The following is a 26,595-nucleotide window of genomic DNA, read 5'->3' as shown; positions in this document are numbered from 1 at the left end:
AGGGGGTGGCACTATGCATGTTGTGTCATCACAACCTGGCACGTAACTGGCCGATGCTTGATGAATGTTTGAAGGTCATGATGCTGGCTCTTCAGGAAAGATGCCGTGTCCCACCACTGTGGCTCAGCCTCTAGTAGATTCTGGCAACAATTACCCAGAGAGGGTGAAGATATCCCTTTTTGCCACTGCCTTTTGGCACCTCAAGCCATGAGAAGCCCCATCTTGCAGGCAGAGCCCTCCACTGCCCAATGTTGAATGATGGTTCAGGTAGTCACCAGCTCTCCTGCGTCTCTCCCACCCCAGACCTCATAGGAGGCATTCCTGGTTGAGTGTAAATACCTGAAATAGTTTTCTTTTCTTTCCTTTTTTTTAAGAGACAGGGTTTTGCTCTGTTGCTCAGGCTGGAGGGCACTGGCACAATCATAGCTCACAGCAACCTCAAACTCCTGGGCTCAAGCAATCCTACTGCCTCAGCCTCTCGAGTAGCTGGGACTACAGGTGTGCGCCACCACTCCTGCCTAGTGTTTAATTTTTTTGTAGAGACAGGGGTCTTGCTATGTCGCTCAGGCTGGTCTCAAACTCCTGGCCTCAAGTAATCTTCCCACCTTGGCCTCTCAAAATGCTGGGACTGCAGGCATGAGCTACTGCGTCCAGCCTTTGAAATCACTTCCTGTAGAAAAAGTACAGTTTTCTAAAATCTAATGATTTTCTGATATAAAGGTGTGACAGTCTCAGGGTACCTGCCTCAAACACTGTCACATCTAACTGTGGGTGTGAGCTGTCAGGATGTTTACACAGCCACCTCAAATTCCATTCGGCTCCCTATAAAACTCGATTGTAGATGCACACGGTCCCTTCTTACATGTTCCTCAGTATTGGCTCCTGGACAAATCTTCCGTCAACCTTAAAGTTCAGTTAAAAAGCTCCATTTTCTCACGGAGCTCAAGGCCACATTTGTGAATGGAGGAACTTGAGGTTTTAGGAATTTTGTTTAGATCTCAGAGATACTTTGCACTGGAATGGCCCTTATCTGTGAGTGTGGGTCTAGGCTGCCCGGTCGAACCTACTTGCTTTCAACAGTTGCGCCACTGTTTACCTGGAACGTATCAGAGGTGTGGGACCAGATTTTAAGGTGATTCAAGTCTAGCCTCTCCATTGTCACCATAATTCATCTCAGGGCCCCCCTTTGCAGCAAAATCATACCCTTCGAGGCCCCCAGGAGAAGGGTAGAGCTGGGGAGCAGGGCTTCTGCTGACAAGGGTGGGGCCTAAAGGAAGGAGGGAGAGGCGCCTCTTTCTCTTCATTTCAGTTTCACCTTTTTTTCTCTTCCTCCTCCCTCTGGCCCGTTTTCTGTCTCTTTCTCCATTTTTCAGAAAATTCAGAGGCACGCGTTACAGTTATGCCATCAAGTTCACCCATGGCAAATGTGCAGTTCAATGAGCTTTGGCAAATTTATCCAGTTGTGTAAATATTCCCACAAACTGGCTCTGTGACACCTCCATCACCCCCGCAGTCCCCGGAGGTCTGTCTGCTCCTTTCCTAGCTCCCAGCAACCACTGATCTGCTTTCTGTTCCCTTCTGTCCCCCCAAAAGTTTTGTCTTTTCTAGAAATTGCATATAAATGCAATCACATATGTAGTCTTTTGTGTCTGTCTTCTTGCACTTCACATAACATTTTTGCACGTATCATGGTTTTTTCCTTCCATCTTTTATTATTTTTTGACCTATCTTTTTCTCTGTCTTTGTTTCTGTCTCTCTCTCTCTCACACACACACACACACATACACACACGCGCACACACACACACGCACACACATTTCTCACTAACGCTCTCTGGCCTTTTTTCACCCCAAGTCCTGATGTGGTCTTTGGTCCCTAAGATGCAATCAGGAGGGATATGCGGAGTCCACACATTACACGGTTCTCAGGGGGTACCTATAGGGGCTGCCACCATCCAGCTTGGCCAGGCCACGGGGGCTCAGGATGTATCCTCCCCAGTGGTGGGGGGAGCAAGGAGAAGTGGCGGTGAGATGGGGGCTGTGAGATGTGCTTCCCTCTCCCTCGAGCTTGAGACCCTCAGGCTTTGCCCAAGGAGAGTGAAATAAGCACGAATGAGGCTGGGAGAATAAAGTCAGTTTACTGAACACATGGTTCAATTCCACTCGGGGTGGAGTGAGCCCTGACAGGTGCCCTCAGCAGTGGGACCCCGGCCGCTGGGCCCACCAGGGCTCCTGGGTCCCCTTGGGCTTCCGGGCTGAGGGGCAGCAGCAGGGCAGCCTGCTGGGGGCTCAACGGCCCAGGCTGCCTGACCTGTGCTGTCTGGGACTGGACTGGTCGCTGTTGCTGCCCGTAGATGCTCAAGCCAGATCCCCAAAAGAGAGTGGCACAGGTGAAAATGGTAACTGTGAAAACACTGGTTTCAGTTTCAGTAAAGAGGAGGAAGGAGGGGGACACAAGGGGACACAGAAAGGACGGCTGGGTGGAGAGGTCTCTGCTGAGCTCCACGGCCAGCTCCTCTGCTAGACGACCCGGCTCTGAGAAACACGTTCACTGCCGTCTCCCAGCTCAGAATCTGGAAAGCAAGGAGATCTCTCAGGCTGCAGAGCCACAGCTGGCCCTGGATCTGTCATGGGGGGGCATGGTGCCGCGGCTCCTCCTCCTCCCGCTCGAGCCCCAGGGGCCAGCCACACACATGGCTACAGTGCCTGGAACAGTGTGGGGAACAAAATCCCCAAACTGCTCCATGAGGGTTCCAGCCGGGCTGGGGCAGCTGGACCACAAGCCCCCCAACAAAAGCATCGTGGTCGTCTCCACGTGCCCACATCGTTGCTGGTGCGGCAGCTGCTGCAGGCTGAACAGCTGGAGGAGCCTTTGCCGCCTCTAAGGGTACCGCCCCACACAGACCCCATTTCCTAGCATGGCAGGGAAGGAGGAGTTGACCTAGGTTTTTAAGGAGTCTTTCGGAGAGCCAGGGCTGGAGGCAGAGGGACAGTGATAGGTGGGGAGAGGGAGGGAGAGCGAAGGGGCCGTGGGGCCCGAGCGGAGGAGATGGAGTCGAGCCTTCTCCTTTACTCTTGGACGAAACTCTGGTTCTCAATACATTTCTTCTCCCCTTGAGCTGAGTGAGTGCTCCCTGACTACCTAGAAAGTTCCTGACTGTTGAAGAAGGGGAGGGAGCAGGAGCAACCGATGTCCCCCCATCCCCACCTGGACCCTCTCAGCTCTACCTTTCGCCCCAAGGAAGCCCCATACCCATGGGCTGCCCCAGTGCCTTCGCCCATCCTGCACTGTCTCCAAAAGCTAGGAGCCTGATCCTGTGTTTGGCGGAGGTGTCTGGCCCAATCTTTGGCCTGAGGGCCCTCATGCCTGTCCCTGTTCCTGCTTGTTTTGTCATCTGTATGAGTATCTGCAGGTGGTATTATTGCCTTCCCCTAGCCTTAGTCTTGGCTGTGGTGAGTCATTTGTGCCAGCTGGGAAGCAGCTGTCAGGGGGGGCTGGGTCACAAAGCTGTGTGACAAGTTGTCAGACCTAGGCACACACACCCAGGCACTCTCCCCAGCTGCTCTTACCTCGGTGCTACTTGTGGCATTTGTGTGGGGCTTTGCTTCCCAGGTGCAGGTAAGCAGGCTGGCATGGGCACCACAGAGCCATCAAGAGGCTGGCACCTCTTTGTGCCACCTAGTGTATCCTGATGTTTTGCGTTTTTTCCTCCCTGTTTACCTGAACCGAGCTAGGGAGGCAGGTCACAGCTGTGACTCAGCTCTGGCAACCTGTATTAACACAGTGCCGCCAAGCAGGTGAGTCATGCCAGGCTGCCAGGACCAAAGAAGAGTGTGGCCAAGGGGGAGGGCTGAACACATGTGGCTCTACCTCTGGCTGCCCTGGCCCTTGTCTTAACAACGGCTATGGCGGGGAGCCAGGCAAGGGCTGTGACTGGCCAGCACGCCGGGATGGTCCCTCTGTGTTGGGCTCTCTGCCTCGGCTGCGCCCACCAGTGTCTGGGGGCAGGCAGAGAGGACCTGGACCTCCAGGAGAGAACTGGCTGCCCCTACGCTGGGGCAGGTACTAGCCCGGGGGAGGGGTGGCGGTAGAGTGAATCCTAGAGCTCGTCCGGCTCCTGGAAGGACAGCATCCGACTAGCAGAGGGTAGCAGGTCCCTTCTCTCCCCTCCCCTCCGTGGAGACTCCTTTTTGAGCACCACCCCAGGGACACTCTTCGGCCCTACAGAGACGTCAGTCTCCCCTGGGCCCCCGGGCTGGGAGGCCAGGCCTCCCCTTCCCCATCCTCAGCGCCAGGCCCTGGGGGCGCCTGCCCGGGCGGCAACGGCCCGCTCGGGCACTAGGGGGCGCCCCGGCCCGCAGGTCTCCCGGAGCCGGGAAGAGCCGCGGGCGCCTCCGGGGCGGGGGCGGGGAGGGGCGCAGCCGGGTCCTGTCCGGGTCCTGCGGACCGGGGCCGGGCTCCCTGTCGCGCCCTTTCCGGAGCGCGAGGCTGTCACCGAGGACGAGCTTAGGACCCGCGTGGCTGCGCGGAGCGACCCGGGAGGCGCTGGGGCGTTTTCCCCGGAGGCGGGTGTGCGCCCGCCACACAAAGGTTTTTTAAAGACCTGCCGCTCCCTTCCCGGCTGCGGAGGCGGGAGCAGCGGCTCGGCCCGCCCAGGCGACAAGGCCGGGCCCGGGGCGGCCGCTCGAGAGGGCGCGGGGCCCTCGGCGGGCTCGGCCGGACCCCCGCGGTGGCGCCGGGACTGGGACTTCACGGGCTCCTTTGTGAGCCGGAGGAAGGGCCCTTCCCCCGGCCGCTGAAAACCGTCATCTCGGCTTCGCAGGACTGCGTGCCCCGAATGGCAAATCGGCTTCTCTGGGGTCGTACTCCGGGCCCCACCCTGCGGAGCTTTGAGCTGGTTCAAAATCTCTCGCGGGCAGGACCACCGGGGCTCCCCAGAGCATCCCGCGACCGGCGGCAGCAGGGGCCCTGAGCGGGCGAGGCAGAGTCCAGGGCCCCACCCCGCTGGCTGAAGCGGAATCTCCGGGAGGGGCCCGGGAATCTGTATTTTTGGAGAGTTGCCTGGGTGATTCTGATGGCAAAGCCAACGTGGGAGCCATTGTTCTGAACCTTGTAGGACAGGCAAGTTGTAAAATTTCTCCCCAGAAGAGCCTCTGGGGACCCAGCTGTCACATCCCCCTCAATTCACGGCAATGTTTATTCTCCCTACTGATAGAGAAGTTCTTCCTGCGTCTGACTTTGAGCCCTCCTGCTTTAATTAAGCACATTTTCTCCACTCGGGTTTTCTGTGGAATAAGGGACAGGAAGAAGACTTTACTCGAAGCTGTTTGGAGACAGCTATCTTGCCTCCTTTGAGGGTCCTTTCTCAGGAGACCTGTTTGCTTTGTTCAACCTCTGAATCCAGCAGACCTACCTGATTGGGCTGGAGGTGAGTGAGGCCACTAGCGTGTGAATGAATGTGATCGCTGCAGGCAGTGGCCACACAGCCCCCTTTCAGGGTTTGGGAAAGAAAACCCCAGAAGATCCTGGCAGTAAAAATCCTGAAAAGCTCACGAAGTGATCCCAGTAAGGCAAAGGAAAAAACCTTATCTCATATCTGACGATACCCTCTTCCCCTTTGCTGGCCCTCTTCCTCGCTTTCAGGATGAATTAAAATTCTTATCTGCTCTGCCTCCAGCGTACTTGGACACCTTCCTGAGGGCTGCAGCTAGAGTTTCCCAAGCTTTGTGGGATTATTTTTGCCTCTGGGTGGTGGTCATTACTTCCTTCCATGGTATTAGGTTCAACAAAGTAACAGAAGAAGAGTAACTCAGCAAACACCCTCCAAATGGCAGGGCTGACCCCCAAACCTACTTTCATTTTCTTCTGGTCTGGGTTGTGGACAATTTCTTGACAACTGTGAGAAAGAAGACAACGAGAAATGAGAACTGAATTGTTTTTCCAGTGCAACTGTGAACAGATACATAATTTCCTGGCCTCAGGAATGTTCTAGGAGTCCCTCATACCACCTGAGAGGGGAAGGGGAGCAGGCAGGGGTGTGAGGGCAGCACCGGTGCCCAGCATCTCAGGGCTTAGCTGGACCTAAAGAGCAGCAGTGATAACCCGGTCACCTCTGCTGTTCCAGGGCTTCTAAATTTGGCAGTGTGACCATGGCTCGCTTCCTTTCAGCGATTGATCTGAATAGCAGAATCCCCTTCTGATGGCCCGAATCACATTTACAGGCTGTGGGGGTGAAGGCCGTGCTAATTGGCCACTTGCCTCACCGCTGGCTTTTAAACAATCAGCTGTATTCTCTGCCCGGCAGGAAGCGGCAGACCCATCAAGGCCCTGGGCTCTCTCTTTGTTCTGACTTTATGGCATTTTATGCCACAATAAGAAACACTGTGTACTCCGTGGGAGCCCATTGTGCCAGGCTGTAAGGATGTGGGCTCTGGTGCTCTTCCCCAGGAAGAAAAGGGGCTTTGTGACAGGCTGGGGGCAAAACAAGGGGTGCTGGACACTGTTACTGGGGCAACTGCCTGGCCAGTGTGGAGGCAATTGTGGTCCCTGGGCCCCGTCTGTGCCAAAGAGAGAGAGGGCAGGGGAAGGATGGAATTTCGTCTAGAGTAGCAGGTCCCGGTTTCCTGGTAAGTGACACATCAGGACTGTGCTAGCCACTGCCTCCGTTCTCCCTGGGTGCTGAGATGACCTCCACCTGCCTGTAGGTTCTGTGCAGGTGACCGTATCCACCTAACCAACTCACGCTCCACCAGGAGACTCCAGCTGGTGAGTAGGGGAGTTTTTCTAACTGTGGATCAATCCTGGGCTTCCCATATTTTGGGCAGATTTGGACCTTTGAGGGAGGAGTTTTGGGTTTTGTAGAAATGATGTGAATGGGGAGGAGCCTGGATATAGTCCGTCCAGCCTCACCCGTGAAGGTGCCAGTGGGATCTGAGAGCTTCCTCTAGACCCTGCCTGCCTCTCGGGCCAGCCACTGTGCTGCCCGCTTCCTCCCACCCAGCCTCAAGTGTTCCCCATTAACAGCACCCCTGGGACAGGAGACAGAGGAAGGTGCTCACTCCAGGAGACCACTGTACTAATCGGATAGGGACAGGACCTTGGGAAGAAGGCCAGGACCAGGACAGGGGGCTTTGGGGGAGCAGGCCCTGAAAAATGGAGGGCCCCCTGTGGGTGCTGAGAGGAGCAGGGGAAGGAAGGCAAGTCCTTTTAGCTTCACCTCACAGGCTGGCCTGTGTCCCCATCAGATGGGGGAGGCAGGTGAAATCAGGTGAGGCTGGTGGCTCCTGTGTTCTCTGGAGAGGCTGCCACCATGACCACCGGAAGTGGGAAAAGGCCAGCTACCTGCTGGGCACTTGCAAAGAAGAGCATTCAGTGCTTCCCTGAGCCTGTCCCTTGCCCTGTGCCCAGTCCATCTGTTGGTCCCATGTCCGACATTCCCACATGGGCCCCTTGTTACCCTGAGCCATTGCAACAGCCCCCAGCTGGTTTCTTCCGCCTCCAGCCCACCATCCACGTGTCTGCTTGGGTTTTCTCTCAAAAAAACACAAATCTCCTGGCCTGTGAGTCCAGGCTGGACACTGCTCCGTGGCCTCCAGGGACACTCAGAACCCTTCCTGCCCTGCGCCTCGGGCTCACTTCCTGCCCTCCCCGGCCACGGCTCCTGGACTTTCCCCAAACACGCGGGTCTCCCCCTGTCGCTGTGCCTTTGCGTTTCCCTCCCCACCCTTGTCCCTCTGCCCAGCTCTCCGAGATCCAGTCTAAACATCATCTCCTCATTTGATCAGTTGACAAGAGATAATGGAAGGAGCTTTGCCACCAGGCTCCCAAAGCAGTGGGACGACTGATCGCAAAGGGACAACCCGACTGGATTAAGAGCAAGGCCTGCGCAGCGCTGGTGTGTGTCCCTGAAGAGCCTGGCTGGAGGAGGGGCCGCTCCTCATTCCATCTAACTCTGCTCTATGTTCCTCCACGTCTGCCCAATCTTTCCTGTCATAACACAGGCGCACATCTGGATGCTCTCGGTTACAGGTGTGTTCTCTCTTAGATTCCAAGTCCCTTGTAGGCAAGGAGGGTCTTAATTATCTTTGTGTTCCCAGCACCTAGTTTAGAACCTGGCACATAGCAGGCTCACAGAAAATCTTTGAATAAATAAATATACCTTGAACTTGGGAGTGTTCCTTTACCTAGAACACTGTTCTCTACACATTTTGTGCTATCACTTTCTCCAAGACATAACTCAGGACTCGCCTCCTGGGAGAAGTAGGTTCTGATGCAGTGGTTAGTTCATCGTGCGTCAAAGTTATTGAGCACCATTAGGTACCAGGCATTGTCTAGGTACCGGAGATACCTAGCTGGATACAAGAGAAACAAGGGTTCCATGCCAGAGTTGCCAATAAAGGCCCCCAACCCACGCAGACCATGTCCTTATTTGTCCGTCACTTGGCACGTTTGTGATCACTCAGTGCTCCTGGTGTCCACAGTGCCTGGGACATGGTTGGCAGGCAGCCATGACGCCCTGTGCCCAGCATCCTGAGAGACACGTGTGGAAAGCCTGGCTTTGCCTTCGCATGGCTCACGATCTCACTGGGGAGACACGCTGTTTATGGGACCACAAACAAAGTCAGGGAAGATCTTGTGCTGTCGATTTCACAGCCTCTAGGAATTCACTGGGTCTCCTGCTTCTCTTGCTCAAGTGCTCCTTTCCAATTATTTCCTGTTTTTATAAATGTGTATAAAAACATCTCCCAGTCCCCTCATAAGCTCCTCAAAGAAAGGGACATCATGGCATCATGTCTGGTAGCCACTTTCCCTGGTCCCCACTCGGTGCCTGGTACGGGGCAGTCGGTGAATGAGTGAGGAAATGACCACCATCCACAGGATTCGGTCACTGGGTCTCTTGATGAGACACAACCAAAAAGCAAGACATGAGTGAGTTCCCTAGTTCCCGCAGGTAAAGGAGAGGGAAGGAGGGTCTGTCTCCCAACTTAGTGCCTCTCTTTTACTAAATATTACCCTAAGATTCTACACTGAGACGCAAATCCAGAAGGGTATGAATTTGACAAAAGCCAGTCGGCCCCCAGTTTCCTTTGGGTGCCTCTTAATTGGTCCTTTGTACTGGTTATTGCTTGGTAGTTTAAGTGGCTGAGATCTATTTCAGGGTTTCTCTAGTTAAATGTGAGCTTGTGGTGAAAGAAGAGTGTCCCCTTGTCCTTTCTTTTCGTTCTGGTTTCCAGCTTGTTCATGGTGCAACTTATCACTTGTCCAGGACAGTTTTACTGGAAGGTTCTTTAGAGTCAGTGCTTTAGGGCCTTGGTTCTCATCCACTGGGTTGCCCTGTTTGCTGTCTCATGTTTGCACTGCAGTCCTGGTGCCTAATGTTGCTTGCACGGGCTCTCGTTGGGGCCATCTGGAACCTGATCAACCCTGGGTGCTTTGAAGTTCAATGTACAATAAAAAGTTCATTAAAAAGATGTGGAATCATGAAAATGAGGTTACAGAAATGTTAACAAAGGATCATTTCCTGCTTCTTGTACTTCTCTTTTTTCTTTCTTTTTTTTTTTCCTAAATATATTTCTCTGAAGAGTTGTCACCATTAAAACCACTGGAGAGTTAAAGAAGGACAGGCCTGGGTCAAAAAGAGGAGGAAGAGGAGACAAGAAAGTGGAGAGGAGGAGAGGTGCATAGGTGGGGTGGCAGAGTGTCACTAAAACTGCCTTGTGGTACCCTCAGTGGCCTGTCCCCTGCCTCGCTGTCCGGCTTTCCAGTCTCGACCTTCTGACATGAGCAGAGTTCAAGATGCAAGCCTCAAGGGTGTCCTGGGAATCCAAACACTGCAAGCATATCGGCCCCTGGCATGACCCTAAGCCAGGTAAGGGAGGTGTCCCCTCTTGGCCAGGCTGCAGAAAGGCATCTGATGAAGAAGGAAGTGCCCTGGGGCTCAAGGTGCTGACTCGACCATGACCAAGTACACTAGGACACTTCAGAGGTCGGCCAGTCCAACTCCCTCACCTGGGTTGACTTTGCTTAGGCCAGGATCCAGTTAGCTGCAGAGCTGGGCTTCTCTTTCCGCACCATGTGGCTTCCTAGAGGGCCCCGGTTCTCTTGTTAAAGCAAGGGCAGCTACAGATGATCATTCCTGGTAAATACATTGTCACTTCTCTAATGACAAATGGTGCCACCATCAGCACCTTTATTTCTTGGCAGCCTGTCTCCTTCAACAGGTACACACACTGGCGCAACACACCTTGGGATCCCAAGTGAAACAGGGAGACGGGCTCCTTTTATGGTTTGATTGCTTTTTAAATGGCTGTCCTGTGGGAAGATCCCTCTTTTTCACAGATGCACCCTGCCTGGGCAGCGGGCGCTCCCACACATAACGCACACCCAGCCTGGGCATCCTTGCTGGCTTCTATTTTGGGGGGCAAGTATCCCTGGAGACTTACTTACTTACATGACCATTTAATTACTACTCATGTGTAATAGTAAGCAACTATGTGATTATCACTTACTTTTCAGCCAGAGGGTCAGTGCGTATACACTTAGCAGCTGCTAAATCTTAGTCTTAACAGTGACAATCCCACATCCTACTAAGTGACCGTGGGGACCTCAACAGATTGCACATCTAATAAACAACACTGCAAGATTTTTAGGGCTGCTGCCGGACAGCTCTGGGTCACAGCCAGACTTACCCTCTCTCGCACGACCCGGCTGTAGTTCACTCTCATGAGTTCTGCAAACCCCTGCTCGTAGAGGTGAAGCAGCAGCACCAGGTATAAGCCTGAATTCATCAGCTCATTTTGTGCCTAAATATGGAAAAGAAAGCTCTTAAGTTCATCCATAAATTATTCATGATCCAAATCGTGGGGTGGAGGGAAACACGGCTAAGAGGTGACAAGAAATGGGAAAGGAGCCCCAGTCCCAGGGCCAGGCCTGCCCTTGGTCAGAGCCAGAGCAGGTCCAGCGTGGAGGCGGGGGCAGTCATCCTCCGATTCTTGGCTACCTACTGTAGGATGCTGAGAAAGATCCATTTCCAAGCTCGATCCCATTCCACAGACATTTATTTAGCGGTTACACGTGCAAAGCCTTGAGTTGGGTGTCATGGGGAACACAGGGTGAAAAACCTCAGAACTCCCTGCTGGGACCCCATCACCTGGTGTGGGGGGAGAGCCTCGTTCACAAACAGCTCTAGTACAAGCCGGATGTGTTGGGTGCAACAACCGAGACGCAAAGGGGAAGAAAGAGATTGGCTGGGTATGATGTGTGGGCGTGTGGGAAGGCTTCTTGGAGGAGGAGGTCTCAGATGGTCCTTAAAGGATGGGAGGCTCTGAGGGGTGGAAGGGCCTTTCAGACAGAGGCACTCAAGGCCAGCAAAGAGGCAGGGGCAGAGCGAGCAGATCGTGCGGTGGGCAACACCCCTACTCACTGGCGGGGCTGGAGGGTATAGGAAGGGTGTTTGAGTTACAAAACAATCTGGGTGTGCACCAGGGAGGTGGTGAGGTGGGGACCATATTGGGCAGAACTGAGGAGTTTGGGTGTCGTGCTGTATGTGTGGGACTACTGGTGTCTTGAGCAGACAGTAAACAGGATGAGATCTGCGTCTTGAGAGTTTTCTGTGGGAGAGTCTGGGACGCAGATGCCACGAGGGTGCTGTACTTTCCCAGATCCCTCCTTTGCCCGGAGAAAGGGCCCAGACCTTAGTTCTGTGTGTTTCTTCCTTTACAACTGGGCTTACTGATGGTCTCACCTAAGACCCCTCTCTCCCGCAGCTGGTCCATTGTCATTTAACACCCGGAGAGCACCTGCCCAGGCAGGGTCTCGGATTGCACTGGGGACGTCAGGGCCGGCCTTTGCTCGTGCCCTTCCTTGTTTGCTCTGTTGTTTTCATGCATCTGTTTTGAACGCTCCTGTCCTGCCCTTTTACCAGGCCTTGTCCATAACTTCCTCTCAGCTGTCACAGATGTCACCTTGCAGAAGCCGAACCTCATTTGTCCGAATCATTCTTTTGCTCCCTGACTCCTAAGCATTTGTCATTTTATTTTATTTTATTTTTTTTGAGACAGAGTCTCTCTCCATCGCCCAGGCTAGAGTGCAGTGGTGTCATCACAGCTCTCTGCAACCTCAAACTCCAGGGCTCAAGCGATCCTCCTGCCTCGGCCTCTTGAATAGCTAGCTGGGACCATAGACACACACCACCATGCCCGACTAATTTTTTCTGTCTTTGGTAGAGACCAGGTCTCAGGCTGGTCTCCAATTCCTGAGCTCAAGCGATCCTCCTGCCTCAGCTTCCCAAAGTGCTAGGATTACAGGTGTGAGCCACTGCACCTAACATTTGTCTTTATTGTGTATACCACCTCTTGTACTTGTTGATGTTTCTGCTTTTTCTTACAAGGTGGACTGTGTTTTGTTTTTCTCACCGGTGCTCAGAGCAGGTGCTACACAGGGAGAGCCTGGCTGTCTGGCTGGCCATGGCACCTGTCTCAGCTCCAGTGCCCGTGCTGCCAGGCCCCACTCTTGGGACCCTTCACAGACCTTCCATAAATCAGTGGCATTCGCAACGACTTCTCCTCCTCTGCAGAGGAAGGAGGGGAGGCCCCCATCTGTCCTCATGCCAAATCCCCATGGGTGGGGAGTGGGGGGCTTGGGGATTGGCCAGGCAGTGCTCAGAAAGCTGCCCAGCCCCAGGGGACTAAAATCCTAGCAGAGTGCACACACTTTATGTCACCCCTGGGAAAGGTCGGACCTGTGACTCCGTTTGCCCAGGATAACAAGGGGTGGAGGGAAACATGACTACTGGACTTGACCCAGTGACCACTTCAGCATCTTATCTTCCTTCTTCCTGCGGCAGCATAGGCACCTCACTGGCCCATCTCCCTGTTCTGTTAGATCCAGGGTGGCTCAGGAAGTTGGCACAGAACACACCTCTTCCAGGACCAAATAGCTGCCAGAAAAGGTGCGGAAGTTGAGCAAAGATCAATGTGCTCTTCCCTCTGAATCAGGGCCAACTCCCCATCTTGGTGACAGCTGGCCCCAAGGTCACTGCTGCAGGCTTCTCCACCGTCCTACAGACCCATCTTTGAGGGCTCAAGTCCGCTGTCCTTAGCCGTTAGTAGCCTCCTATTTTTAGCCTTTGGTCATGTTTCCTGTGCTCTGCTGACCTTGACCTAGAGCAAGAGAGCAAGTTGCTTGTTTTCACTTTTTCTCTTGTAACTGCCTCCTCATACCTCCCCTGTGAAGCGGTGCCTGCCACCTCCTGTAAGGACGGTCTTGCCAGCCACCTCCTCTGGGAAGCCTTCCTAACATGCCTTCTAGCTCCTCTACCACCCAAGCCTGGCCCTTGTTTGTTTCCTGGGCCACGGCTTCCTCCTGCGAGCTGCCGACGGTCTCCTCGCCAGCAACCTTGATGCTCAGAGACACTCTGATGCGTAATGGCAAATCCATCAGCTAGAAAATGGCTTGGAACTATCAGGTTTGTCAAAGCATTCAGGGAAATCATTTACTTTTTATGACTCAATAAGGCCCAGAGGCATGCAGATGGGAAAATATCCACTAATGTTTTCTGCAGATAATTCGAAAAGTCACTTCTAGCAGATTGTGTCTCTTTTCTGGTCTGTGGGAGGGAACCTGTCACACGGTGCCATAAATCTTGCCGGCTCTCTCCTCCTTTGTGTCCACCGTGCTTGGGCCACCAATCAGAGCAGGCGTTTGACAGTCAACTCAGAGCCATCCTTTATACTCCTGAGCCACAAGTGGAGGGATTTGTTAAGTGCAAGAGTTCCGAGGCGTTTGCTCGACAGGGCCACGTGAACCAGGTTGGAGCATTATTTATTGGAGCTGCTCTGACCCACTCCTCCCTCGGCCCAGTTGCATGACACTTTGACTCCCACACAGACTGAAGGGGACACGGGTGGTAGGAGGGGTGGGGGCAGTAAAGAAGGAGGAGGCCAGCTGTTTTCCTTCATTTTCTTCATTTTGTTAATATTCAGTTCATTTCAGCCAAAAGATTTGCTGCTGATGGAAATTCTCAATATAATCCACTTGAAGAAGAAGCTGACGGCCTGGCTGAACGTTTATCAAGTCTTCAAATATATTCAAGAGATGCTCCCAGGTCTGAGGGAGATTAGGTGACTGTGTGTATCCGAGGACATTTGTCCTTGGCTAAGATGGAGCGAGGCCAGGCCTGTGCTTCAGAGCAATGACAGCCAGAGCCCCTCCTGAGTGGCAGAGCAGAGACGGCAGGAGCATGTCATGCGCTCAGTGGGCCTGGGCCGTGGAGTGCGCCTTACCGGAAGGTGGGCGCCTGGGGCCACTGAACACTGCGACTTTGGGCAAAGAGTTTTAACTGTGCAGGGTCAAAGTGACTTCATTTATAATCTGGGAGAAATAACCTCTGTTCTGTCTGTTTCTCCAAAGTGTTATGGTAAAATGAGCTAATATGTGGTATTTCAGAAAACAAAAACATCCTACAAGAGGCAAGAATTAAAGACAGGATCGATGGATTGGGCGTGAGCTCCGTGCGGGCAAGGCCTCTGTCTGGCTGGCTTGTTCTTGCACTCCTGAGGCCGAGCCCAGTGCTGGTATATGTGCTTAATAAACATATGCACAGATGAAACAACAAGAAAAAAAGTTATAATTTTGGATCAGACAGTGTGGCCCATTCAACCACGAGTTCTGACTCTACTGGCTCCAACTTTAACATGCATCAGAAATACTAAGAGGGCCTTAAGACACAGTTGTTGGGCACTGCTGCTCTCTTCTTCCCCAAGTTTCTGATTCAGTGGGAGTGGGGTGGGGCCCACGAATGCACACTTCTGACAGGTTCCCAGGCGATGCTAATGCTACTGGTCTGAGGACCATCTTTGCGAATCCCGTTCTAAACCAAGGGGCGCCCGGCGAGCTCAATCTAGCCCGTGGATGTGCTCCAGTTGGACGGAAGGAACAGAGGAGGAAGTCAGGAAAGAAGAACAGGAATATCTTTAGTTGGGGGGAAAACTCTCCATTTTGTCCCAGTTGCCACCACTCCCAAGTGCATGATACCTGGAAGATTCCAATCATTTGCTACCTGCCTGGACTTCGTGGTACTGGAGTGTATAACCTGTGATCTAAACTTTTCCAAAACTCGTTTTCTCCTGGCCATGTTGGAGCCTGGGGTGTTATTTGGGTCTCTTCATGTTACTAGCCAGTTCTTCCTTCCACTCAAAACCGAGCGCCCAACCAGAGTCAAGCATGAGTCCCATTTCTGGGTTGAAGCAAATGCTCGCAGGAGGAAACTTGGAACTGCTTCACACACAGCACTTCCAGAACATGGGCAGTGGGTGCTGAGTGCCTGTTGGGCTTAATTATGAGGTGTCCTTCATTAAGGAGGGCCACACTGCCACAGGCTCTGACAGGCTTAAGATTATTATTATTTTTTTTCAGGCCTAAGATTAGACCGCCAGGCGCCATCATCCCAGGTCCCGGGGACCCACAGCTGGTTTGTCTAATGGGTCACTCTCCCTCCAGACAGCCTACGGGAGTTCCTAATTGAGCTGCTTGAGGCCTAGTAACAAGCTGTGACCCCATGAGGCCCCTACTGGAACCACCCAGTGTCACGAGGCCCGTTAGGCCCACGAGCAGCATTTGTCCTGCTCGCGCCAGAGGTACAAAACCAAAGTAGGAAACCCTGCTCAGATGCGAACCTCCCACACCCCCAACACCACTGACAGTGTGCACTGGGCACCTAAAGGGCCTTGCCCGGCCTGTGGTCTCAGATGTCTCAGACTTCACCCTCAAGTGCCGGTGGAGAGAGGGCCCACTCTTTTTCCTTCCTGCTCTGAAACATCTCTCCTGCAGGAAGAGCAGGTCTGAGCCTCTGCAGCTGTTCCCGCAGCTGCCCGCGCAGCCCCCGCTTAGGCCTCACGCACAGCAGTTACTGCCGGGTCACGGTCTCCCCTGCTGGAAGGCAGCGCCTGCGCTGGCCCCGTGCACCGTGGCGTCCCCGGCGTGGCGTCTGATGTGCAGCAGGCGCTCAGTATGTGTTTTAAAAGTTAAACTTGTATGTTATGTGTATTTTGCCACAATTAAAAAAAATCAATACCTGGCCCCATCCCCGACCAATTAAATCAGAATCGCTTAGGCCTGGGCATCGGCATGGTAAGAGGGAAAAAAGTAGTTGCATTTTGAGCTGTCATTTGGGGTGGCAAATGAGGGGAGATTTTTGTGTGATTTTTATAATTAAAGCAAAGCAAAAAGCAAAACAAAAAAATTAAGTGAGAAAATGTGCAACAGCTGGTCAGGTGAGGTCAAGTGAGAGCCAGGCTGAGCTGCAGCCAGTTCCAGGCCTCTTTTGGTTTGGCACTTGTCTAGATTTGGCACCACTGCCCCCTCCCCAGTGAGGGGTCCCATTGGCCAAGGGGTGACCAGCAGGAGACCAGAGGCTGCGTGTCTGTTTTCCTGCGTCCCGTCCGCTCTGCTGGGTGTGGGTCACAGTGGCTGCCTTCCTCTCCTGAGGGCCACAGGCTGTTGGTGACTCTCCCTCAGCTACAGCTCTCCTGATCCTGGTACGTGACTCTGCTCCATCTCTTCAGCCCTGGGGGCCACACTACGAATCCCGGGATGCCTCCTCATTCCTTGTTGCTTCCTTCTGCTGCCCACATTTTCGCCTTCATTCAGCGCTTCTCACTCATCCCCTTGAGTGTGTTGCCATCTCTTTCCCACCCAGACCCCGCCTGGCACAATTACTTCCACAGTTCTCTCTAGAATGTGCTTGCCGCATTATGACCCCGCGGGGGCCGGTTGGCTGTGTTTGTGTAGTGATGGACCTGAGCCTGGTCCCTGTGCACTTAGCGTTCTCCCCTGAGTGCCAGACAGGTGGGCTTCTCTGTGGCCCCAGTATGCAGTCCTCACTCACTGGCGCAGACACCGTGTCTGCTAGGGGAGGTACTCGTGTCGTCCTACATCCGAGGCTGCCAGGTGGGAATTACCACCTCCCACTTTGTACAGAGACAGCTGAGGTCCAGAGAGTTCACGTAGTTTCCCCAAGGTCACAGAGCAACTCTGGGGAAAAGAATAGGGTTCAGGTTCAGATCTTAATCAAAGCTGCTGTTCTCTTCAGTGGGACAGGCTGCGTCGGGCTATATGAGTGTAAACATTTTAGCACAAGTAGACAAATTTGCTGTTATTGGGTCAATGGTAAATGAACGTTGTTTGGTGGCAGCAGTTTGGCAGAGGGAGAACAATGTGGAAAGGCTTGGAACCAAAAAGTGTCTTTGCTGGACAGTGTATTCCCCTGGGCTACACGGTGACTGTGATGTCTGCAGATCATTCTGGCAGTGTGGTGGGTCACCCGGCCTTATCTGGACATGTCCTCAGGAAGTTCAACTGGCTCCATTTCCTGAAATGATCTATTTTTTGAGATGAACCTGTCTGCACCCTGGCTGGCACCCTGACCTCAGGCACTCAGAGGGCCTGGTTCCTTTTTATATTTTGACTCCAATATGCTCAGCATCCAAGAACGTGAGTTGCTCTGTTTCTCATCTCAAATCTTAGTGCCTGACAATTATGACTGAGTGACGTGAGACCTTCAGGCTGCAAAATACTGAATTTACTTCTCAAGGGATCCTTTTCTCCTTTCTTTTCTTTCTCTAACCCCCTGATGTCCAATCTCTGCAATGCTGGTATGGCGCTATGCCTGTTATATCAAACTCATCGATTAAACTATTCAAATATCCTTCATTCTTATCAATATTTTGTTCTTTTGTCAAACACCCTTAGGATTTTAAAAAAGGAAATGGCAGAGTTGCCCAGACTCAGCTGTCAAAATGTTTGCGAAAAAAAAGGTCTCGATACCGGCTAATGATTTAAAAGCTAAAGTGATTCCCCCTCTGAAAGGTGACACTTTGGTTGTTAACAATGATTTTATAGTTTTAAAATTGTATGCTTCTGCAGCTGTGATTATTAATCATTTCTCCTAATCATGTTATGAGGGAAGGCAGCCTTAAATTATAATGGCCATGATGGGCTATTTTCATTTGGTAAATATTTATTTATCGCTTATTACACAGAAGGCACCTTCTAGATCAGCATCATCCAATAGAATACAATGTGAGGCACAAACGCAAACCACATACATAATTTGAAAATTTCTAGTAGCCACATTAAAGAAGTAAAAAGAAACTGGTGAAATGAATTTTAACAATACATTTTATTAACCCAATATATACAAACTCATTTGAACATATGATTTTTACATTTTTGATATTTTACATTCTTTTTTTGGTATTAAGTCTTTGCCTGAATTAAAAAGTCTTTATTTCTCCTTCACTTTTGAAGGATAATTTTGCAGGGTACAGAAATCTAGGTTGGTTGGTTTTTTTCTCTCAACACTTTAAATATTTCACTCTATTCTCCTCTTGCCTGCACACTTTCTGAGGAGAAGTCCAGTGTAATTCTTATCTGTACTCCTCCATGGGGAAGGTTTCTGGCTTCTTTTGGGACTTTTTTCTTTATCTTTGACTTTCCCCCACTTTTTAAATATGGTATGTCATGGTGTTGGGTTTTTATTTGTTTATTTTGGCATTTTTCCTGCTTGGTGTTCTTTGAGCTTCCTGAATTTGTGGTTTGGTGTCTGACATTAATTTGGGGGAAATTCTCAGTCATACTTGCTTCAAATATTTCTCTGTTCTTTTCCCTCTTTATTCTTCTTCTGGTATTCCAACTATGTGTATGTTACACCTTTTGTATAGTTGTCCCACAGTTCTTGGATATTCTGTTCTGTTTTTCAAGTTTTGGAAGTTTCTGTAGTTCTTGGATATTCTGTTCTGTTTTTCAAGCTTTGGAAGTTTCTGCTTCCTTTCTCTTTTTCCTTTTTTTTTTTTTTTTTTAAGATACAGGGTCTCGCTATGTTGCCCAGGATGGCCTCAAACTCCTGGGCTCAAGCAATCCTCCTGCCTGAGCCTCCCAAGAAACCAGGACTCCAGGCTCAGGCTACCATGCCCAGCTCAGTTTTGGCAGTTTCTATGCAGATATCCTGAAGCTCAGAGATTTTTTCCTCGGACATGTCCAGTCTCCTAATAAGCCCAGCAAAGGCATCCTTCATTTCTATTACAGTGTTTTTGATCCCTAGCATTTCATTTCTTTTTTTTTTTTTCCTGGACACTATTGATTGGAAATATTTTATTATTTTTTTCTTTTTTTTTTAGAGATAGGGTTTTGGTGTGTTACCAAGGCTGGATTTTAACTCCTGGGCTCAAGTGATCCTCCCACCTCAGCCTCCCGAGTAGCTGGCACTACAGGCAGGCATGTGCCACCATGCGTGGCTCTAGTATTTATTTTTCTTTCTTAGAATTTCCATCTCTCTGCTTACATTGCCCATCTGTTCTTGCATTCTGTCCACTTTATCCACTAGAACCCTTAGCATATTAATCACAATTGTTTTAAAATCCTGGTCTGATAATTCCAACAACTTTGCCCTATCTGAGTCTGTTTCTGATGCTCGCTCTGCCTCTTCCACCTGTGTTTTTTGCCTTTTAGTATGTCTTGTAATTTATGTTTCGCTAGCCAGACATCACGTACCAGGTAAAAGGAATGACTGTAAATGGGGTTTTAGTCACGTGGTGGTGAGGTGTGGGGAGAAGGGAGGCATTCTACAGTGCCTGTGCCTCTGGACGTGAACTTCACAAGAGCTTCTCGGCTGGGGTTGAGTATTTCCCTTCTTCCAGTTAGATCTGGCGCTGACAAAACCCCAGCAGGTTAGGCTCTGGTTAAATAGTTTCCTCTGAGGGCAGACCTTGTTAAAAAGAACAGAATGCTCTGACACATACCAAAATAGCTGCTTTTCCCCTCTGCTGCCAGAAGCATGAGGGATTTTTCTCTGATACTTACTGTAAGAATCTGGTTGAGCTCCTGGAGATAAAACTCACAAAAGTATGGGGACACCCCAATGACTGGGTCCCCCTGGCGTTTTTCACTCTCAGATTTGTCTACGCCGAGCCTCTGGCAATTCATTAATTACGGTTTAGGTTTCCTTACCCAGCCCTGGTTCCCACAGAGGATTCTGCTCATGAGCCTCTGCTCTGGTGAGGGGCGATGCTCTCTTCACCTGTCTGTCTCTCCAGTTTTAGGGGCTGTGGTTTGCCCTGTGACCTCACTTCTCTTATGGATTTAAGAAGAGTTGTTGATTTTGCAATTTGTTCAGCTTTTTACTCATTGTTAGGATGGAGTAACAACATCCAATCTCTTTACGTGCCGAACTGGAAAGCATACTAAGTCTTGGAAACTCAGTGTGTATTTAATATAGAATTACATGATATTTTGCATACTTTTTGTTTGGTACTGCATCTTTGAAATTCATGGTGTATTTAACACTTACAGCACATGTTGATTAGAACAAGCCTCCCGCTCATTAGCCGCATGAGGCTTCTGGCCTCCCTCTTGGACTGTACCTCTCTAAATGGAAGATCGTTTGCCTGAGAATTGGGTGATTAACTGTTATCTCAGGCATAAATCACCTTACTGCCTGGGTTAACTAACTTTTTCACAGTATTATAAATACAATCCAAATGCTTCAGGAGAGGTAATTCATGAGGTGTTAAAAAGCACACAGGAGGCATTTACTACGTGTTTATTAACCTTAGGTGAAGCAGTTCCTTTTTATCCCAGAGTTACTTGATGTTTAAATTGGGGACAATTACCTCCCAGACCCTGAGTTTTTTTTTTTTTTCCTCTTATGGTTATTAAACTTAAATTAAAAATTACCTATGGAGTACAAGGTACACTACGTGAGTAATGAGTATACCAAAGCCCAGACTCCACTACTATACAATATATACATGTAACGGAATTCAACTTGTACCCCCTAAATCTATTAAAATAAAATAAACTTAAATTATATCAACAAATTTGGGTGTGGAGCTTGCAAGACTTTTTTGCTATGTCTGTGTGTCCAGCTGGCCACTGCAACTTCCTACTTTTGTCCCCGACAGCAGGAGGACCTCAGCCCAGGACAACCAAGACTTTTCAACTCTCTGGTGTTCCAATTTAGGGATAGACCTTCTCAAAGAAATGAGCTAAATGGACATTCTCAGACTCACACCACACACGGGCCTTCTACGTTCATTAGATCAGGGAAGGCGAGTGTCTCCCTGCCCGTGCGTCTAACCTACGTTAGCCTGTGGAGGCGGCGTGAGCACAGGTGTTTCTTACCCAGGACTGCTGATGCTTCTGGTAGAACTCAGTCACGTTAAAGTCATCCAGGTCGACCAGCAGGCCTTGCTTACACATCTCACAGGTCTTCACGGCGCCAAGATCTGCTCCTTAAATTAGATAAAGGATTATATGGTACCTATAACCATGGGTTTGTTTGTGTTGGCACTTTGGACAGGTGATATTTTGAGAGTAAATTTGTGTGTGTTATGAATTCTGAGCTTCAGTGACCTTCACTTAAAGCTAGTCATCTTCTGTGGAAAATGACCTTGAATCTGAGAACTACAAAATTTCCTTTGTAATCATTTATTATGTAAGCTTCATAGAAGTGAAATTCCCATGACTTTTAAATAACAGATCTTGCTTTCTATTTAAATATAAACATGATGGTTCCTAAAACTGAAATTGCTACATGGAGACTAAAAGTCTGTAACACAGGCATTTGTAAAAAGAGTGAATATTCGGCCTATTTTTTTTTCTTGTAGACCTAACACAGGTCCAAGTAAATAAATTAGTGAGGACCAAATAGATGGTAGAAGCCAATTCTCAATAAATGGCTTAAAAAACCTTACTCCCACCCAGGTGACATTCCGACCTGGACAAGTGAGAGAGCAAGGGGCCACGTGTGGCACTGGTTACAGTAGCATCTAGGGCCAGCACCTAAGCCGGAGCTCAGCCTTACTTGGGAAAAGAAATATGAGGCGGCTTCCTTTGTTGCTATTTTTACAAAAACATGCAGGCTAGATCAGCATTTTTCCTCCACTTATCCTACTCCCCAATGCAGAAGTGGAAGACGCAGAATTGTGGCTGCTCTACGCAAGCATTCTGCCACACACTTCCCCCCTTAGTTGCTGCATTTTGGAAATTATTGTACTAGTGTTTATTTCATGCATTAGAAAACAGAGGACTTATTAGTTACCTCATCTATTTGGTAAAGATAGGGCTTGTGCAGTTTTATAGCCCAGTTCTACTTCACCACTGGGGATATGAAATAGTAAATAATAGAGACTTTCAAAGGGCAGGATAAACAGTAATCCTAATCCCTTATCTGCATTTTGTTTGCTTGTTTTTTTTTTTGGCATCATTCAGTGGCTTTAGGCTACTGAGGAGTAGCTACTGAATGTCCCTCGCATCTTCCAGTCTAATCCCGGTGAACATACCTATGTTAACATGGGCATTTATGAGCATTTAGCAGCATTTTCATGTCATGTTTTATGGGTACGTTTTTCTGTGCGAGACGTTCAATTGGCTCAAATTTCGAGTAGGATAAAGCATTGTATGGCTCTCGTTTCTTTGCTCTCTGAAGGACTGAATACTTGCCTTGTTACGTGGACGTGCATTTAAGCATCTTGATCAGTGGCCTTCTATTTCTCATGCTAGGGAAGGCGCATACATGGAAAAGGGGTTCAGGGACGAGAGAGTTAATATGATTATCCCCTGTGTTCATTTTCTGATTAAGTGGTGTCCTTGGTGAGGGGGCACGGTAACATCCCATGGGGACTGGGTCAAGCTCTAGGTGTCCCAGGTGTCCTGGAATGGTGATAACTAGGGCTTAGGACATGGCAGAGGAGAGAAACAGAATCTGGCATGGGGTGAAATGTTTTCAGAGAGGTGCGTCTGAAAGGCGCAGCAGTGATTTTCTGATCAAGTCGCTCTTTGCATTGCTGTTCCATGTTTTTTGTTAAAGTTGCTGTCAGTCCTAAAGCCATGTTTGAGAGAAACCTTCTGTTCTCTGCCAAGAAAACTATAGCTGCCCTACTGATATGGCTGTATTTAGGTTAAAATCTCCCCAGGGAGTTGAGAGGGGGCTGCACACCCAGTTACAGGATCTGTTAGGGAGCTGTCAAAATCAGCACATGGAAATCTCTTTTCTAATATGGTTCTAGAAAATCGGATCAACGTTCTTTTTCTTACCTCTGTTGCAAAAAGGGCAGCCTTGTTTGCTTTCTGCAGCAACAACCATTCCCGTCCCCCAAATAAAAGGGAGTGGAGTTGTGTGTGCTCGGGGGTCTGTCATGCTGGCCCTCCTCAGTTATTTTTGCGGGGTGTGTACAAGCTGGGCCTGGCTCCTGTGCACTCACTGAGCTTCCATCACCGATCCATTTGTTCTGGTTCCTTCCTCCTGGGAGGCAATCTTAGCATCTCTGCTCCGGCCTCAAGCAGGAGTAGGATTCAATGGCATGTGTTGCCAGGATTCTTCTCTCAGACTTAAAAAAAATCTGTTTCCCTCCCATCATTTGAAGACAGCATTTATGAGCAAGAATCCTGAGCTCGGCCACGTGTCCCTGAGCTGCCGTTGTGCGGAGGAGAGTGAGCTGATGACGAGGCTGGAGGCCCACACTGTGGTGTCTCATATTAATTATATGCCGTGGCACGTTTGTCGCGCTTCCTTTCCCGCCTACCTGATGTTATTTTCACTTCCAGCCACTTTTTCAGGCACTCTTGATGAACAAACTGCAGGCTTCCCACACAGCCGCAGGGCTCCAGGAGGGGATTGCTTGGGGAACCCCTGGCTATCTGACAGATGCGACACAAGTCTCCTTCCTCCTCGGAGTCCTCCTCCAGGAGTCTAAATGGAAAACAAGTCCTTGTGACTGGGAGTGCACACGCTCACAGTTTTCACAAATATTAGTTCCCAGGGCATTGGCGGGAAAAGGAAGCGGGAGTGATGCTGGGGCTCCCCCGCTCCCCGCTCAGAGCCCATGGAGAATCCCTCCGGATACGGTTCCTGGTGACGGATGAGTGAATTCTTGTTTTATATGAGGCTCTTTTGCAGTTGTGGATGTGTGTGAGCTGACTTGGGGGACCGGCACTGCCACCACAAATCAAGAGGTGGAGGAAAAGGCTCCAAAGAGAACAGCGGTAGAGGCCGAGCTCCCCTCCCTGCCGCAGCCAGCGTGCGTTGGCCGTGTGGTCTGCTGGTGGTCTGCTGGCTGTGCAGTATGTGAGTGGGTGCAGGAAATTCATGGTCAGGGGTCTGAGTTTGAGGCCTGCCTCTGAAACTTGAGAGCCATGTGACCTTGGACAAGTTCCTTAATCTTCCCTGGACTCTGTTTGCTCATCTGTAAAATGAGGGTCATGGTGATAACACCGCTGCCACCTACTTGACGGGGTTGTGGGCAGGCTGGATGTGCGATGATGGGGACCCTGCTCTGCAAACTGTAAAGTGCACCAGTCTGGCAAAGTATTTGCACAGAGTCTGCTCGGTGGACGTTGGCTTGGATGAATGATGAATCAACAAACCTGGACGCAAGCTCACTAATAACGTAACACTTGCCAGCAAATGATGTCAACGTTCCAGCACGTGAGCTGCTGGAATCTGATGGCAACAAGAATCAATGAAAATGTAAGCAAAGAGGTGTGTGTCTAATAAACGGTGAGTGAGGAGTAGCTGGTTAATGTTCGTCTTGGGAGGTATTAAGAACCCTAAGGCTACTTTTTTCTTTAGAATTTTTTTCCGTGGGACCAAAGGCTGTCTGGTTAAGGAAAGGAAACTGGCTGGAGACTAAAATCGAAGGAGAAGAAGAAATGAACATTGCTCTGGATGTAGAAACATTTGCTCAGTCTCTTGGGAGATCTTTTTCCCCAAGAAAGGGAAGCTGAATGAAAAGGAGCAGAATTATAATTTTCCATTATGGATATTCTGAATAATTTAAAAAATATTTTCAATATTGAGATCTCAATACATTTCAATAGATTTTCCATATTTTCATAAGGAATCTGGAAGAACAAGTATACAGGGGAGTAAATGCCCCAAGTGATGAAGATAAACTATGGGGAGATCTTGCAAAGTTTGAGAAGATAAGCAGAAAAGTGGCAGAAGAATTTTAATTCAGGCAAGCGCAAGGCAAGGTAATGCTTTTGGAAACAAGTGATCTAAATCAGTGGTTTCCAAATGAAAATAAATGGTCATCAGGAACTTTCTAAACAGATGCCTGGGCTCCATCCTTAGAACTTCCGGTTCAGTACCTGGGGCCCGGGAATCTGAATGTTATGATGGTCACACAGGTCTGAAGACCACTGATCTAAACAGTAGGATCACGGACTCCACGGTGAACTTTTTATGGTTAATAAATACTCGATTCCTAACATAAGGTTCTCCATCTTCTCAAAGGTATTAGTGGGAATCCACTGAATACTTTATTTGCAAAAAAATTATTTTACAAATAAAAGTGAAGACACAGAAAAGAAAAATCAAGTGTAAAGTCCTCGCCCCAGAGTAACTGCTGGTTATTAGCTTGGTGTGCTACTTCTAGTACCTCTGTTATTACTTCCGTGCACATATTTCTCTCAGAGTTGAGATTGCTTTTAGGATATCTCAAGATAGCAGGCTAACACTCCCATCAATCTCCTTTCCCACACAAATCTCTCAAAAAGACCAAAAAAAGATAATTATATAGAATGAATGCACAATAGTGCTGGGAGACAAGCAGGCCAGAAATAATGAGGAATCCCTGGAAAGTAGACGCAGATCCGATGGCAATGACAACAGGAGAGGGAATCGCAGCCCAACTCAAGACTTCGCTAGTTGCGAAGGTAACTAGCTCAAGAACCGCTTCAGCACAGGGGGCCCCCACCCCACACTGTCCCCCTTCAGCTACCTTGAGCAGCAGGTAGCAGCAGCGCCTCTCCCCAGGTGAGCGCTCCCGAACTGCGTGCTAAAGAAAGGGAAGTTTTCATAAAGGCCAAGGTTTGACAAAGTTCACTGATACCATCCATTTACACAAAACCTCCCATTTAAGAAGAGGACTGCAGAGGAGCAAGGCACGCAGCTGCTGGGGACAGCTGGAGAGGTTGGCTACCCTCTCTACTGAACCGCCCATTCCTTCCTTCATGGAACACTTGGGGATTGCCCGTCACATGTGGAAACCAACATCATGAATGAGAGGGGACAAGAAAAAGAAGCCGACTGACTCTGGAGGAAATAATAGTTCAGGGAATGGAGATCATTCTCAGGAAGATTCCAGAGGATGTTGCCAGCTGTCACATAAAAGGAACAACCAGAGACAAGGATTTCTGGGTTAATTAAAAAAATGTGATTAACAAAATAAAAAATTCCAGGTGTAACAATATAAATAGACAAAATATAATTTAGGGCTAAAAAGCATAAAGCCATATATTGATCAATCCACAAAAAGAGATCAGTCATTAGTCTTAATGCACCAAATAAAAGCAAAATTCTTACAAATGTGAAGGAAAATGGGAGCGTCCAAATCATAGTGGAAGATTTTCATAAGTCTCTTTCAGAAATTGACAAATTCATCTGGGAGGCCGAGGCAGGAGGATTGCTTGAGGTCAGGAGTTCGAGATCAGCCTGAGCAAGAGCAAGACCCTGTCTCTACTCAAAATAGAAAAAATTAGCCGGGCATGGTGGCACATGCCTGTAGTCCCAGCTACTTGGGAGGCTGAGGCAGGAGG

General features: G+C 49.7%; 1 protein-coding gene across 1 annotated transcript in view; it reads right to left on the bottom strand.

Moving 5' to 3' along the window:
- Positions 1–2,519: 2,519 nt before the first annotated feature.
- Positions 2,520–26,595, bottom strand: part of MARCH10 (membrane-associated ring finger (C3HC4) 10, E3 ubiquitin protein ligase) — a 103,034-nt gene continuing 78,958 nt past the window's right edge. Inside the window, exons 6-11 of the mRNA XM_012659629.1 lie at positions 24,421–24,496; positions 23,580–23,746; positions 21,178–21,287; positions 10,689–10,802; positions 5,854–5,896; positions 2,520–2,572 (exon numbers count right to left, since the gene is read on the bottom strand). Of these exons, the coding sequence (XP_012515083.1) occupies positions 2,520–2,572; positions 5,854–5,896; positions 10,689–10,802; positions 21,178–21,287; positions 23,580–23,746; positions 24,421–24,496 (563 nt within the window). The remainder of the gene's footprint in view (positions 2,573–5,853; positions 5,897–10,688; positions 10,803–21,177; positions 21,288–23,579; positions 23,747–24,420; positions 24,497–26,595) is intronic.

This window comes from Propithecus coquereli, unplaced genomic scaffold (genome assembly GCF_000956105.1).
Source record: "Propithecus coquereli isolate 6110/MARCELLA unplaced genomic scaffold, Pcoq_1.0 Scaffold119, whole genome shotgun sequence".
Lineage (NCBI taxonomy): Eukaryota > Metazoa > Chordata > Mammalia > Primates > Indriidae > Propithecus > Propithecus coquereli.
The sequence above is the reverse complement of the archived record's forward strand: the minus strand, read 5'-3'. Positions and strand labels throughout refer to the sequence as shown.